The sequence below is a fragment of the Myotis daubentonii genome, chromosome 15, assembly GCF_963259705.1.
Source record: "Myotis daubentonii chromosome 15, mMyoDau2.1, whole genome shotgun sequence".
Lineage (NCBI taxonomy): Eukaryota > Metazoa > Chordata > Mammalia > Chiroptera > Vespertilionidae > Myotis > Myotis daubentonii.
Genome location: NC_081854.1, coordinates 11,183,932 through 11,197,900, shown reverse-complemented (window position 1 = coordinate 11,197,900; position 13,969 = coordinate 11,183,932). Strand labels below are relative to the sequence as shown.

The window sequence follows — 13,969 nt, the reverse complement described above, 5'->3', positions numbered from 1 at the left end:
GAGGTGTGTCAGGCAGTAAATTAATAAAAAACATTACGCTATCATCTTTTGGGATTTAGCAATGTTTGCGGTATTTGTCAGCTTAAAAAAAAAAAGGATTCTAGAGAGAGGAAAAGGAAGAGAGAGGGAGAGAGAGAGAGAGAGAGAGAGAGGGAGAGAGAGAGAGAGAGACATGTGAGATAGAAACATCAACCGGTTGCCTCCCCTATGCCAGGCCACCTTTCCGTGTACCGGATCACGCTCCAACCACCTGAGCCATTTCAGCTCTTTTAAATATGCAATTTGTTATTATTTCATGTTCGAAGTAAATTTGCATGTTCACACACATGCTGTGTTTGTGATTTTTGTGTTCCTTAAAGAACAATCCCCTCCCCTGCTCCTTCACCGCATTCTATAAGCTGTGTCCGCCCGTTGATGCCTCACTGGCTTGAAACAGGTGTTCTCCAGCTGTGAGGTCCCCAGCCAGCGGCTGCACTCCTTTGAGCCTGTTCCTTTAGTGGCAAAATGGGGATCACAATAGCGCCTCCCTTGCAGGGGTGCTAACTTTAAATAAGCCAAGGCCCACTAAGTACTTAGTGCAGGCTTGGGACGCCCTGAGCGATGACAAATCTCAGCCAGTCTTTCTTATGCTAAGAGCCCTTTCCGCAGCTTTCAGACTACCGCCAAGACCTCCCCTTGCGCATGCGCGTCCGCCTCCCCCGCCACCCGGGTCCTCGGCTCCCCGGCCTTTTATCCCAGTGGGCGCGGCCTACTCTCTCGCAGGGGGTGATGGGCGGGGTCAAGGGACTCCTTCCGGGATTTCCCTCTCAAAATAACAAAACCTCTTTGTATGACGGGCAGGAAGGATTAGCCAGTGGAAATCGGAAAGGAGACCAACAAGCCCACCTTCTTCCGAGTTGGCCAATTGGAAGCGTTGGGGGGCGGGTTCTTCTCTGGGGCGGGACAGAGTGACGGGCGTCTGCTTGACTAATGGGGACTTGGCTGTGGGGAAGCCAGAGCCAATCAGAAGTGAGAAAGCCTGATCCCGGGGCGGGGCTGGAGCTTCGGCGGTTGAACCGCTCGCGCGGCGGGGCGGCGGCGGCGAAGGTGAGCGGCGCGGAGAGCGGCGGGTGCGCGGGCCGGGTTGGCGATCCTGGGGGGGGGGAGGGGGTGCTCTTGGGGAGAGTGGGCTGCGGCAGGCAGCTGACCCCGCTGTGTGGGAATCGGGAGGGGGGTGCCCTTTAACTCGGGTGGGCGCTTTAATGAGGGCGCTGAGGGGGAGGGCAGCTTGTGAGTCGGAGGATGTTTTGTGTTTCGCGGGAGGATCTTTAATGGGGAACGCGTGTAAAGCAGGAGGCAGCAGATGGTAAACTATGGAGATGCCCTGGTAATACAGCCTTGCGATCTCCTGGGCGGTTTTAAGGCAGAGGGTTATTATTGCACAGCTGTGGGGGTGCAGAGGCCCCTGCGATGAGGTACAGGCTTTGATTGGGGTGCAGGGCATATGCAATATTGAGGGGAGGGGGAGCGAGGCCTCCGGAGACCAGGGTGTGCTGTAATGAGGGGGAGGCACAGCCTTTCCTGAGGACTGAGCATGTGCAAGGCGCCTATCGAGTGTGTCATGCGAATTAACTCCTTAAACTTTCTAACAACCCTACTGAGGTTAAGGCTTTGGCTTTGGGTTGCTTGAGCTTGAATCCTGGCTTTGCCACTGGCCCTGCCCTTGAACCATAAGGTGTCTCGGGCGAGTGATTCACCCCGTTGTGCCCCAGATCCATCATGGGTAGAATGACCTCTGCTCTGACTGTACCTGGCCTCACGCAGCTTTTGGGGTTCAGACAGTCTTTATGGGGACACTGGGGGCCTGGTGCACAAAATTTGTGCATGGGTAGGGTTCCTAGGCCTGGCTGGTGATCAGGGCTGATCTGCAGGGCCACCGGTGGGGTGATGGGTGCCCCTCCCCTGGGCACCCGCCTTGGCTGGCGTGGGAGCTGGGGACAGCTCCTGCATTGAGCACCTGCCCCCTGGTGGTCAGTGCACATCATAGCGACCTATTGTTCCACAGGTTGTTCAGTGGTTCGGTCTATTTGCATATTAGACTTTTGTTATATAGGATTTTATTTCCAGTCTGGCTTGTCGGCGGTGAAATCCATATCCAATGGCCGACTCTTTTCGACTTGCAAGTCCCAGTTGACAAGCAGACCTGAAAGACCTGTCCCAAACTGAACTCAGGGTTTCTCCCCCTTCAACCTCCAAACCCCGTTTGTGGCATTTCCGTTTTTCCAGGAACTCAGGACAAAAATCTGGGAGTTTCCGTCACTCCGCCTTTTTCTCAAAGCGCCCACATATGCTTTGTGGCTCAGCAGATCTCATCCGCTCTACTTTCAAAACACACCCAGAACCCAGCCACCTCTCACCACCTCCCTCGCTGCCACGCTGGTCTAAGCCCTCACCTGCTCCTACGTGGTCTGTTGCAGTGAACTCACTGGGATCCCTGCCTCTGCCCTTGACCCCATGTTTGGGGGAGGGAGGGGCTGGTTAAAAGAAGCCTGTCCATGTTGCTCCCCTGTTCAGATCCTCTTGAGTCTCCCACCTCCCGCAGAAGTCCTTGCCAAGCCCACAAGGCCCCACCAGATCCAGCTCCCTCCTCCCTGCCCTCAACTCCTCCCACTCCCTCTTACTCCCCCTGCCTCAGCCACCCTGGCCTCCTCATGGTCCCTCAGACATGGCAACTACAATCCCACCTGGAGAACGTGCCTGCTGTCCCCTCTGGATCGTGTTCTCCCCAGATGTCTAGCTAGATGGCTTCTCCCTCCCCTTCAGGTCTCTTCAAACGTCAACTCAATGGGCCCTCGCTGACCAGCCAAGCTAAAACCATTCTGTCACTCCCTGGACCTTTACCACTTGGTTTGAGTTTTCTTTGTAACATCACCACCTGACATATGTTAGTGTTTTTTTAATATCCACTCGGATTCTTTTTATTTTTTTAGTTGTTATTTATTCCCTTTTTAAAATTGTATTTATTGAGGCAGCATCTACACTAATAAACGGGTAATATGCTAATTAGACCAGGTCGACCAGACATCTTCCTGTCATCTAGTCCTCCTGGACAAAGCCGTGGTGGTGGGGGTCCAAGGCAGAGGCGGTTAGGGGTGATCAGGCCGGCCGGGGAGGGTGGTTAGGGGTGATCAGGCAGGCAGGCAGAGGGGTTAGGGGCGATCAGACAGGCAGGCAGAGTGGTTAGGGGTGATCAGGCAGGCAGGCAGGTGAGCAGTTAGGAGCCAGTGGTCCTGGATTGTGAGAGGGATGTCCAACTGCTGGTACAGGGATCAGGCCTAAACCTGCAGTCGGACATCCCCCGAGGGGTCCCGGATTGGAGAGGGTGCAGGCTGGGCTGAGGGACCCCCCACCCGTGCATGAATTTTGTGCACCGGGCCTCTAGTTGGTTAATAAAATTATATAGGTTTCAGATGTACAGTTCTGTAATACATCATCTGTATATTGTATATTCACCACCTAAAGTCAAGTCTCCATCACCATTTATACCCCTTTTACCCTCTCCTACCCCCCTTTCCCTCTGGTAATCACCATACTATTGTCTATGAGGTTTTTCTTTTCTTAATCCCTTCACCTTTGTCACCCAGCCCCTTGTACCCTCTCCCCTCTGACAGCTGTCAGTTTGTTCTCTGTATCTATATGAGTCTGTTCCTATTTTGTTTATTTTGTTTGTTAGATCCCACATATAAGTGAAATCATATGGTGCTTGTCTTTCTCTGACTGATTTATTTCACTTAGCATAATGCTCTCCAGGTCCAGCCATGAAGTCATAAAGGGTAGGGTTTCTTTCTTTTTATGGCTGAGTAGTATTCCATTGTATAAATGTACCACAGCTTTTTTTTATCATTTATTTAAAAAATTTAATATATTTTTATTTATTTCAGAAAAGCAGGGAGAGGGAGAGAGAGACAGAATCACCAATGATGAGAGAGAACCACCGATCGGCTGCCTCCCACATGCCCCACACTGGGCACCCAGGCACGTACTCTGACCAGAATCGAACCACAACCTTCTGGTTCACAGGTGGATGCTCAACCTCTGAGCCATGCAGGCCAGGCTCCACTCATCTATTTTTGGACACGTGGGCTGCTTCCAAATCTTGGCTATAATAAATATCACTGCAATGAATAAAATGAAATGCCTAGGAAAAAATTTAATCAAGGTGCATATATTCTTTTGAATCACTGTTTTGGGTTTCTTCGGATATATTCCCAGAAGTAGAATTGCTGGGTCATAAGGCAGTTAGTTCTATTTTTAATTTTTCGAGGTAACTGCATACTGCTTTCCACAGTGGCTGTACCAGTCTGCATTCCCACCAAATAGGAGGGCTCCCTTTTCTCTGCATCCTCACCAGCACTTGTTGTTTGTTGATTTAATGGTAGCTATTCTGACAGGTGGGAGGTGATAGCTCATTGTGGTTTTAATTTGCATTTCTCTGATGATTAGTGACATTGTGCATCTTTCCATTTGTTTATTGGCCATCTGTATGTCCTCTCTGGAGAAGTGTCTATTCAGGTCCTTTGTCCATTTTTTAATTGGATTGTTTTCTTGGTGTTGAGTTTTTTCTTTTGTTTCCCTTGCCCTCCTAGGAGATATATCAGAAAAAATCTTGTTATGAGAAATGCCTGAGATTTTCCTGTCTTTGTTTTCTTCTCGGAGTTTTATGGCTTTAGGTCTCACATTTAAGTCTTTAGTCCATTTTGAGTTTATTCTTGGATATGGTGTAAGAAGGTGGTCCTAGATGAACTTTTATTGCACATATCTGTCCAGTGTTCCAAACACCATTTGTTGAGCAGACTACCTTTCCTTATTGTATATTCTTGCCTCCTTTGTGAAATATTGATTGACCCATAAAGGCATGGGTTGATTTCTGGGCTCTCTATTCTGTCCCATTGATCTATAAATCTTTTTTAAAAAAATTTATTGCAGAGAGGAAGGGAGAGGGAGAGAGAGAGAAACATCAATGATGAGAGAGAATCGTTGATCGGCTGCCTCCTGCATGGCCCCTGCTGGGGATTGAGCTCACAGCCTGGGCATGTGTCCTTGACTGGAAAGGAACCTGGGACCCTTCAGTCCGCAGGCTGGTGCTCTTATCCACTGAGCCAAACCGGCTAGGGCTGTATGTCTGTTTTTATGCCAGCGCCATGTTGTTTTGATTACTGTGGCCTTATAATATAGTTTGATATCAGGTAGTGTGAGTCCTCCAACTTTGTTCTTCTTTCTCAAGATTGCTGTGGCTCTTCTGGGTCTTTGTGTTCCATATACATTTTTGGAACATTTGTTCTAGTTCTGTGAAATATGCCATTGGTATCCTGATAGGAATTGCGTTGAATTGATAGACTCCTTTGGGTAGTATGGCCATTTTAATGATGTTCATTCTTCCTATCCATGAACATGGTATCTGTTTCCACTTATTATATCTTTAATTTCTTTCTTCAGTGTCTTATTATTTTCTGAGTGCAGATCTTTTATATCCTTGGTTACGTTTATTCCTAGGGGTTTTATTTTATTTCTTGATGCAGTTGTAAATGGGATTGTTTTCTTTCTTTCTTTCTTTTAAAAAATATATTTTATTGATTTTTTTACAGAGAGGAAGGGAGAGGGATAGAGAGTTAGAAACATCAATGAGAGAGAAACATCGATCAGCTGCCTCCTGCACACCCCCTACTGGGGATGTGCCTGCAACCAAGGTACATGCCCTTGACCGGAATCGAACCTGGGACCTTTCAGTCCGCAGGCCGACGCTCTATCCACTGAGCCAAACTGGTTAGGGCTGGGATTATTTTTTTATAGTTCGTTACTGGTGTATAAAAATTCACTGATTTCTGGATATTTATTTTGTATCCTGCTACTCTACTGAATTTATTTATCAGCTCTGTAGTGTTTTGGTGGAATCTTCAGGGTTCTCTGTATACAGTATCATGTCATCTGCAAATGACAGTTTTCCTTCTTCCTTTCCAAGTTGGGTGCCTTTTATTTCTTCTTCTTGTCTCATTGCTGTGTGTGGGCCAGAGTGGGGCTCTGGGGTGTCCACACCGAGCACAACGTTCAAGTGTTGACGTTGAGGGTTGGCAAGAGTGAATCCTTGAAGGCTTGGCTGGGATGGGCGTCTGGAAGCTGAGAGGGGAAGAGGAGCTAGGAGAGACTTGGGGCTGGAACAAAACCAGCCACCAGATGGGCCACTGGTCACAGAGCGCGGATGGAGGATGCAGGTAGAAGCATAGGGTCAGCGGGGGGCTAGGGGGAAGGAGAGGGGAGGGAGGGGCTCTGGCCAGGGAATCCCAGGCTGGGGTGGGTATGTTCAGGGTGGGCGGGGTCTAGGGCAGGGGGGCTAGGAGGGAGGGGGGACAGGTCCAGCACTGCATGGCACTCACTTTGGGGTCCAGGGGATGAGTGATACATTGAAATGTATAGTTGTAGGGACCTCTGAACTGCCCAGAGGATGAAAGCACAATTGCAAGAGAAAATTTTCTGGGGAAAGAGGTCTCCAGATTTTAGGAGCCTCTCCAAGACCAGAGACCCCTCTGCCAATGAAGTCAAGAGCTTGGGTCTAACCCTCACCGGTTTGGCTCAGTGGATAGAGCATCGCCCTGCGGACTGAAGGGTCCCAGGTTCAATTCTGGTCAAGGGCATGTACCTGGGTTGCGGGCGCATCCCCAGTAGGAGGTGTGCAGGAGGCAGCTGATCGATGTTTCTCATTGATGTTTCTAACTCTCTATCCCTCTCCCTTCCTCTCTGTAAAAAATCAATAAAATATATTTTAAAAAAAAGAAAGAGCTTGGGTCTAGGGACAGGTGCCTGTGAGGACAGGTGTGGCTCAGACAGTTGTCATTGGGCCTTTGAGAAAGGGGATCTGTAGATGAGAGCCTGAAAGCAATGTTCTTGGCCCCTGAAATTCATTGCAAAAGTTATGGGCCTATTCATTTATCTGGGGGGCGGGGGCGTGGGGTGGTAGTGGGTAGCGGGAGGAGGGGTGTGTGTGTGTGTGTTCAGAGATCTCATTAGATTCTAGGGCTGTAAAAAGTTAAAATCAGCCAAAACCGGTTTGGCTCAGTGGATAGAGCGTCGGCCTGCGGACTGAAAGGTCCCAGGTTCGATTCTGGTCAAGGGCATGTACCTGGGTTGCGGGCACATCCCCAGTAGTGGGTGTGCAGGAGACAGCTGATCGATGTTTCTCTCTCATCGATGTTTCTAACTCTCTATCTCTCTCCCTTCCTCTCTGTAAAAAATCAATAAAATATATATATATATATATATATATATATATATATATATATATATAAAAGTTAAAATCACTGACCTAGAGTTTCAGGGCCCATCTCTTTCTCCCTCACAGTATGACATCTCCCGATATCAGACTTTGGGGAGGAGCTGCTGGGGAAAGTGGGAGGACTGAAGGAGGGGATGGGGAGAGAAGATCAGTCAGGAGGGTCTGCATGAGGGGGGTTGAGGACAGCCCTGGGTGGCCCTGTCTTTGGAGCAGCTTTGGGACTCTGGACAGGGCCCTTTTTCCTCTCTGAACCTCAGTTTCCCTATCCGTAACCTGGGGAGGGAATGCACTTGCCTTGTCTCTGTAGTCCCTTTCAAGCAATAATGATGATGATGATGATGATGATGATGATGATGATGCCAGTTTGTATTGAGTGTTTGCTGTGTGTCAGGCACGGCCCAGTTTCTCCAAGGATTTTAACATGATTCATTCACTTCACCCTTCACCAGCCTAAGGAGATGGGCACTGTTTTCCCACCTAGTTGTTCTGCATGACCGTCATCTGGCGCGTTCACCCCTGCCCTCATCACTTACCCTCTCCCGCCTGCAGGTCGCCCTCCTTGCTGTTCTTAGAACAAACCAGGAACTACTCACCTTGGGGCCTTTACTTGGCTGTTCCCTCGGCCTGGACACTTCCCCAGCTATTCACCTGTCCCCCCCCCCCCCCCCCCCCATCCAGGCCCTGCTCAGAGGGCCTTCCCTGGCCACCGGAGCCAAAGGAGCACCCCCACCCCCAGCATTCCCTTTCCTCACTACCTGACCTTTCTTTACCTCGGACTGTTGCCACCCCCCTGACAGTAGGGCCATCATCTGATCCCGAGATCCCCAGCACCCAGGGTGGCACCTGCTTCAAAGATAAGGAATCTGGCTCCAAGCGAGGTTAAGTCACTGCTCATGTCCCTGCACACAGCTTGCCCGGAGCGAGCCCAGGCAGCCGGGCCGCCTTTGTGAACCAGCCCCCAGAGCCCAGGTTATGGCGGAGGCCTGGCTCTCTCTTCCAGCTCCGACCGCGAGCAGTAGCTCTGCGGCTAAGGGAAGGTGCTTATGCTTACAACAGACTAACTAACAAAATCAAGTTTTAACTCACTGTGAGCGACTTAGTGTTTCATTGATAATATGTAGCACTGGCTGTTCTCTCCACGGGGACCTCTCCCTGGGGAGTCACATGGCCGCCCCTGCCCTCCTTCAGTTCCCTGCTCAATTGTCGGTTTCTCACGGAGCCTGCCCTCACCCCTGTTTGAAATCTCTGCCCGCCCGACCTCAATACTCTCCATCCCCTTTTCAGCTGGAGTTTTCTCTGCAAATGTTTGCTGAATGAATGAGTGAATAATAAAAAAAATATATAATGAGCGTAAGGATTAATAAATAATCAATAGTATTAATCATGATTCTCTTGTTGGAAATCATATATTCTATCAGCCAGCATGTTTTGGGCATCGTAATGTGCAGGGCACCATCTAAGTGCTTTTATATGTATTGGCCAATTTAATCCTCACGTCAACTCTATGAGGTTGGTGCCGTTTTATACCCATTTTCCAGACGAGGAAATGGAGGCAAAGTCTCCTTCCTAAGGTGCCACGGCTGGTAAGTGGTAGAACCAGGAAATGAGCGCTGACCGTCCAGCTCCTGAGCCTGGGCTCTCAGCCCCTCTGGGTCTCTGTCTTCTTCCCCTCTCCAGCGACACTGGCCATGGACCAGCCGGCCGGCCTGCAGGTGGACTATGTCTTCCGGGGTGTGGAGCACGCCGTGCGGGTGGTGGTGTCGGGACAGGTGCTGGAGCTGGAGGTGGAGGACCGCATGACGGCTGACCAGTGGCGGGGCGAGTTCGATGCCAGCTGTGAGTGTGCCTGCCGGGGGTGGGCTCGCCTGTTCTTCCCCGGGATCAGCTTCTCCCAGAAGATGAGGCCATTGGGGTCCTGCCCCCTGCCCCCCAGGCCTGACCAGAAGCTCTAAGGTGGGTGGGGGTGTAGGGCTCCTCCCTCAGGCCGGAGGCACTGGAGTCAGGGAAAGTCAGGAAGCCTGGATGCATCGCCCTGAGATGGGCAAGTGTCAGAGCTCAGGAAGGACTTTTCTCCCCACCCAGTCATCGAAGACTTGACTCACAAGACAGGGAACTTCAAACAGTTCAGCATCTTCTGTAACATGCTGGAGTCGGCCCTCACCCAGGTAGGGACCAGGGTGGGGGCCGGGGTAGAAGCCCATCTGATGTAAGACCTTCTCTCTTCTCTCTCATTGAGGGGGCAGGGCTATCGCTTTCTCTTCTTCTTTCCCAAATGTAAATGGATTTTTTTTGATTCTAATGAGAATTATTCTCATGTAGAAGATTCACATCACAGAGAAATGTAAAGAAGAAAGAAATCACTCCTAATGCTCCTGGTAATATTTTGGTGAAAATGTGGTCATTTCTTCATTTCTCTATTCATTTGTGAATCTGTGTGTGTGTGCATTTATTTATCTACGATTATGCAGGGTGGGGCAAAAGTAGGTTTACAGTTGTGAGTACGCAAAACACAGAGTTTATTCTTGTATTATTATCTATTAATTATTGTATTATTTTTCATACGAACAACTGTAAATCTACTAGTTCTTTTGTCCTGTATATAGTTAATCCTCGTCCAAGGATATTTTTCCATTGATTTTTACGGAGGGTGGGAGAGAGAGGGAAAGACAGAGAGAAACATCGATGTGAGAGAAACACATCGATTGGTTGCCTCCTGCATGAGCCCTGAGCAGGGCCCAGGCCAGGGAGGAGCCTGCAACTGAGGTACGTGCCCTTGACCGGAATTGAACCCGGGAATCTTTGGTCCTCAGGCCGACGCTCTGTCCACTGAGACAAACTGGCTAGGGCTAGTTGATATATTTCCCAAGGTATTCTCTAACCTGCTTTTGAAAGATTCAACAATATTTCATAAAAACTTAGTTACATTAGTGAATATAGCTAATCATTCATTTAATTGAACTGCTGTTGGCATGGGGATACAACAGTGAACAAAAAAACAAAGTCCTTGTCTTCATGAAGCTGACATTCTAGTGGGAGAGACAGACAACTAAAAAGTATATATAGCCCTAGCTGGTTTGGCTCTGTGGGTAGAGCATTGGCCTGCAGACTGAAGGGTCCCAGGTTCGATTCCAGTCAAGGGCACATGCCTGGGTTTCAGGCTCAATCTCCAGAAGGGGGTGTGCAGGAGGCAGCTGATCAATGATTCTCTCTCATCGATGTTTCTCTTTCTCGCTCTCCCTCTTTGAAATCAATAAAAATATATTTAAAAATATATATAATGTCAAGTAGTTAAAAGTAGTACTAGAAAAAAAAGCGCTGGTTGAAACTTAGAGTGACAAGGGAATGCTATTTAGGTGTCACTTTAAAACAGCTAACTGGAAGCTGCTGGGTTCTCCCCTGTGTTCAGTATGTGGAGAAAAATCTGCCTCACGTGGGTGTGTGGTTCGAAAGGGAGTCCTTTCATAGTTTTTTCAGATAATTGTGCATATCTTTCTTAGCCAACACATTAACACTGGACAGGTGGTGCTTTCTTTTCTTTTATTCTTTTTAAAAAGTCTTTGTTGTTGAAAGTATTACATATGTCCCTTCCCCCCCCCCCCCCCCGCATCGACCTCTGCTAGCCTGCCCCTGCCCCCCACCCCAGGCCTTCACCACCCCATCTTCCGTCCGTCCGTGTCCATGGGTTATGCATATGTGCATACAAGTTCTTTGGTTAATCTCCTCCCACCCACACACCCTCCCAGCAGGTGGTGGTTTCTTAAAGGTTGGTTGCATTGTGGCATCTGAAACCATAGCAATGAACTTTTTGTATTCTGTTACACTAAAACCTACTGGTGTATTTAGCATTTTGCTGGACCTATTACCCATTTTGTAACATCACGTTTTGGTCATTTGGAAATACTGGTTCATTGAGTTGTGCAGCTCTTCCCAGTGTTGTCACATGTCCTTATACCACACCGGGAAGTCACATTTGTTACCATCCTCACTGATCGCACCAGGAAAGTCTGTCCGCATCCCGCGGCTGTGCAGATACAAGGCTTCCCCTGTTTCCATTTTCGCTTTGACATTTGAATTGTATCCTTGGCAACAAGCACTGTCAGCTGTTTTTCTGGACGTGACAGCCTCACTCTGTTCATTTTTGAGAAAATGCCTGCCAGACACCCAAGGCTGAGTAACCCTGGTTTTGTCTGTCAGTGGTTCTTCCAAGTAAAAATAGCGTTTTGTGAAAAAGTGGCCAACTTAGCTCAGAACTCGGTGGCACAGTGCTTTCCTGAGACAGCTGTCGCACGGGGGGCAGCGGGCTGCGTGCTACCCATTTTGTCACACGGTAGTATGACGCTGTGCACGTCAGGGCTGAGTTGCAATAAAATTAATACATTTTACAGCGTCTTCAAGGATATTCCCAGGTTTCATTTCCCGTGTCTTATCTGTCCGTCTGTCTGTCTGTTTGCTTATTTCGCCTTCCTGGTCCCCCACTGAGACGGCATGGCATGTACGGTGACTACAAGAACATTTGACGCCACTGGCTGAATTTCTGCTAATGGGCGCCAGCATATTTACCCACCATTACTTTTGCACCATTAGTGTAACACAGCACAAGGGCAAAATGATCTTAATATTAGAATGCAAACTGTTTTGACCCCTTGGACTCCCGGAAAGGGTCTCAGGGATCCCCAGGGGTTGGCGGGCAGGACTTGGACAGCCACAGCCCCAAGCTGTCCCCGTGGTGAGCATTTAGTTCTTTTCAGTTTCTCCCTCTATGTCCTGTGCCAGCACCTTGGACAGGGCCATCCTGCGCATCAGGAGCAGCGTAGGAAAGCCCCAATAGCTCCCACAGCGGGTCGGGAGAGGCCCAGTGAGTGGGTGGGGAGCTCTGGGCATGGCCATGTTGAGTCTTGTGGTAGCTCCTCCCACCTTCTCCCAACAGAGCAGCGAATCAGTCACCCTTGACCTGTTGACCTACACAGATCTGGAGTCCCTGCGGAACCGCAAGATGGGGGGCCGCCCGGGTCCCTCAGCCGCGAGGTCGGCCCAGCTCAACTCCAAGCGCTACCTGATTCTCATTTACTCCGTGGAGTTCGACAGGTGGGACAAAGGACCGGCTTTAGGTGCAGGCTGGCTCTGGGAGGGCGGCTGGGAGAGGATGTGGGTAGGCCTCAGGAACCCTGGTGCCCAGAGAAGGGAGTGATGCTGCTTTGAGCTTGCCTTTGGAATCTCCATGGTTGAGGTTTGTGTCATTTAGTATTGTGTCTGCCTACAGCACCAGTGCCTTAAACAAACAAAAGTTATCACTTAACAAGATGTCTAGGCAGGTGGTCGAAATCAACAATTTCATCAGGGACTTGGGCTCCTTATGGTTTTTTATTTGTTTGTTTTCTATGTCATCCTTAAAGCGTTGGCACTTTTTTAAAATCCTCACCCGAGGATATTTTTTCCATTGATATTTTCAGAGTGAGTGGAAGGGAGGGAGGAGCGGGAGAGAGAGAAACATTGATGTGAGAGAGCCACATCAATGGGTTGCCTCCTGCACTCACCCCAGACCTGGGCTGGGGATGGAACCTGCAATCGAGGAACACGTCCTTGACTGGGAATCAAACCTGTGACCCTTCGGTCCAAGGGCAGACTCTCTAACCACTGAACCAACCCGGCCAGGGCAACATGTTGGCATTTTGATTTCGTCTGTATCTCTTCGTGGTCACAGAGGGGCTGCTGGACCTTCAGGCATTGCATACGCATCCAAGCAAGAGGAAGGGGACAAGGCTGTGCTTGCTAAATGCATCTACTGTTTTTATCAGGAAAACAAAGTGTTTCCAGAAGACTCCCAACAGACTTCCTATACTATTTGGCCAGACATGGTCATATGACCTTTCCCGTAGTATTTGGCCCCAAGTGGTCACATGAAAGGGATGCTGGGAAAATGAGTGGCTGTCTGTCTTTATAGTGGAGGCAGCAAGGGAGAAGGGAGTTGGGAATGGCAGTTGGGTTGCTGGGCACAGTGTCTACTCTGGTAATTAATAACTTCTGGATTTTCTAGTGGGAAGTTAATCTATGAGTAGCGCTTGGTGGGGCAGCTCGTCAAGGTGCCCTACCTTTCTCCAGCCAAGGGGACCAGGCCAGGTTATCCAGAGTTGCCTACTGTGGAATCTCAGTTAGGATTGTGCTTGGCTGCAAGTGTCATGACCCAGGGGTTCCACAGTTGCTATATAAGAGGGTCTTGGGGCGGGGGGAGTGGGGCTGACTGGTGCAAAGGGGGCAGGGCGGGGCTGGGAGCTGTGTTTGGAACGTAAGCCTCTGGGAAGGTGAAGTTGTTGGAATTGTGTGTTTTTTACCCCAAGGCTCTCAGGGTCTGGTGGAGACCCTCGGGGTTCTTGGCCTCTGAGATGCCGCGGTTCTAATCCTCAGGATTCACTACCCGCTGCCCCTCCCGTACCAGGGCAAGCCGGACCCCGTGTTCCTTCAGGGCATCATCCGCTCACTGAAGGAGGAGCTGGGCCGCCTTCGAGGGCTGGACGGCCAGGACCCTCGGGACACCCGGGATTCTGAGCTCTGGCACCTGCGGGAGCAGTGAGTCTGGGAGGCTGGGCAGTTGGGGCTGTGGGCGGGGGCACATCCCATCATGCACTGCAGGGCCCTGTGCTCAGCACTGTTGGGAGGAAGGCGGTC

The 13,969-nt window shown here is 49.8% G+C and overlaps 1 protein-coding gene across 8 annotated transcripts in view; it reads left to right on the top strand.

The window, feature by feature from the left end:
• Positions 1 to 977: 977 nt before the first annotated feature.
• Positions 978 to 13,969, top strand: part of CCDC61 (coiled-coil domain containing 61) — a 46,824-nt gene continuing 33,832 nt past the window's right edge. For 5 of the 8 annotated variants that reach the window (XR_009448785.1, XM_059666087.1, XM_059666085.1 and 2 more), the window contains exons 1-5: positions 978 to 1,086; positions 8,984 to 9,142; positions 9,389 to 9,471; positions 12,234 to 12,391; positions 13,709 to 13,870. Coding sequence is in view for 7 of the 8 variants with exons in the window: in XM_059666087.1 (XP_059522070.1) it covers positions 8,995 to 9,142; positions 9,389 to 9,471; positions 12,234 to 12,391; positions 13,709 to 13,870 (551 nt within the window). In the remaining variant the exon portion in view is untranslated. Of the gene's footprint in view, positions 1,110 to 8,983; positions 9,143 to 9,388; positions 9,472 to 9,625; positions 9,682 to 12,233; positions 12,392 to 13,708; positions 13,871 to 13,969 lie in introns of those variants that run through there. The other 3 variants (XM_059666086.1, XM_059666091.1, XM_059666090.1) reach the window with 3 other exon arrangements.